Source organism: Amphiura filiformis, chromosome 20 (assembly GCF_039555335.1).
Source record: "Amphiura filiformis chromosome 20, Afil_fr2py, whole genome shotgun sequence".
In the NCBI taxonomy this organism is placed as follows: Eukaryota; Metazoa; Echinodermata; class Ophiuroidea; order Amphilepidida; family Amphiuridae; genus Amphiura; species Amphiura filiformis.
The window spans coordinates 1,333,382-1,335,513 of record NC_092647.1 but is presented as its reverse complement, the minus strand read 5'-3'; the positions used below and the strand labels follow the sequence as shown (position 1 = coordinate 1,335,513).

Sequence of the window (2,132 nt, the reverse complement as noted above, 5' to 3'; positions counted from 1 at the left end):
CAATTCGATCCCTCATTGGATTAATATTATCACGTGGTAAGACATTTGCATTGGACAATCGATTACTATAATGGTTTAGTACTGCATATTTCGGTTTAAACTTCACTGAGGCTGAAAAGGTCACAGTGAATTTGCCGTGGACAAAACTGCACTATGGAGTACTAGAGTATACGCGCCCGTGCAATACAATATTTATTTATTAGACTTCATCACTGCACTGGTACATGCAAAATTATTGCACATCAAAATATTGAAAAATATAAAAATATAAGCTTTAAAAAAACTCACTCACTCCCTCCCTCGTTGATTCTTCCACTCATCATCCAAGATTACAGAGCTCTGATCTTCTTCTAATAGCTTCTTCTACATATTCGTATGTTTACTTACTTAAAAAAATACTGCTTCGAAATGTTGCCTACTGAAAAATTAATAATTTGTTGTGTGTAACTTTTGTCGAAGCAATCTCAAAATACTAAACCATTACCCGTATGACTTTTTGAATTGCTGACGATTCGCCCGAGGTTTTATTTATTATAAACCAATATCACCAAACACCAATCTGCAATTATTGTGGCATGCTGCACTATTACTGCAGCCCAATTGAGACAACACGGCAATAAATCACGCGACGAATAAAAAACATTGCTCTGCTCAGTGACTTTACAGCATCGCCCAGATCTAACGTACCGATCGATCTCATAGATATACAATAACTTACATCCTTGTTCACCTCATCGTTTTGCAGCTAAATTTCTGTTATGAGTTTACGCTACTTTTGGGGAGAATTTTTCGACCGATGGTCCTTGATTCTCGTATCGTCAACATGCAGCCTGGCTTTTATTTTCAACGGAACTGTCATGATGTTAATATGCGGGCATAGGAACTTGCGGCGACCACAAAATATATTTGTAGTTAACTTAGCTTTAGCTGATATTGGAACATGTATAGTTGCAGTGTGTGATACATTTCAGCGCCATTTAACCATATTGGAAATGGAGCCTATTTTAAATGCCATGCTTCTTGTATCAATTTTAAGTATTTTTGCTATTGCTGTGGATCGTTATGTAGCCTTGAAAGGAGCACCGTTAAAGCACCACACTATGATAACAGCACCTCGAGTTGTGTTCGCATGTACTTTAATCTGGATATTCAGTTTCATCATATGTTCTATAGAATATATCATTCCTAGATCTCACAAAGTAATTTCATTTTTCTTCAGTCCTATTTCTGTAATAAGTACCCTGATACTAACAGCAATAACATATTCACTGATTTTTTACTCGTTGAGAAAGCCTATTATCGGAAGCAGCCTTAGTCGACACTACGTTGATATCCGTCGCCGTAGAACAAAAAGGGTATTAAAAACTTTCACTATCATTTTAGTAACGAACTTCATCTGCTGGATACCGATGTGTGTGTTCTTGTTAATAGAGTATGTGTCTGAGCAGGAGAGTCTTAGTGACACATTCTGGATTGCAGCTACGTTCTCCTTTGATTTGGCAGCTTTAAATGCTGCTGTAAATCCGATTTGCTTTTTGTGGCGTCTTCCAGAAGCAAAACGCCTTCTTAATAATCCTAGCCATGAATTGAGGCAGCTAATGTGCTCCGCTGGATGTCAAAGTCACAATGGTAACAGGGGTGTATTCCATTACAGCTCAAACAAAGAAGATGACAATAACATTAGTTGTACTGGTGGTGGAAAAAATCAAAATGATATTCCAATGACGAACGTTTAAAGGTGGGTGATCCGATTCCACATGTTCATCTATCAGGAAACAGTTCTTTAACCCCAATACATCTGTACATTCATTGAATGACCTTAGAAAATATGGGTACAAAAACTCATACTCATACATGAGGTCAAATTTGTACTATGATTGTTTAATTGGGGTTATTGAACTACGACATTGGGATGAGGCCATTGTGGTCCATAGTGGTTATGACATTTCTACCTCACATTGAGGCACAACACCAAAACATATTTATTCCAAGTTTTCAGTAAAATTGCTCCATCGATTTTGAACCCTGTGAAACTAGGATCACAGTAGCCCATAAGCAATTTTATTAATTAATAATATAATGAGCTTTCACCTGATACAGGTGGTGGCCGCATTCCATTCTCTAAATTCAGT

The 2,132-nt window shown here is 37.2% G+C and overlaps 1 protein-coding gene across 1 annotated transcript; it reads left to right on the top strand.

The window, feature by feature from the left end:
- Positions 1–713: 713 nt before the first annotated feature.
- LOC140142619 (melanocortin receptor 5-like) lies at positions 714–1,793 on the top strand. Its single transcript, XM_072164623.1, has one exon. It carries the CDS (start codon positions 759–761, stop codon positions 1,734–1,736), a length of 978 nt encoding a protein of 325 aa, XP_072020724.1. The 5' UTR covers positions 714–758; the 3' UTR covers positions 1,737–1,793.
- Positions 1,794–2,132: the final 339 nt, after the last annotated feature.

Bases quoted from the DNA above. Each gene is read 5' to 3' on its own strand.
- LOC140142619 (XM_072164623.1), top strand. From the start codon at position 759: ATGAGTTTACGCTACTTTTGGGGAGAATTTTTCGACCGATGGTCCTTG.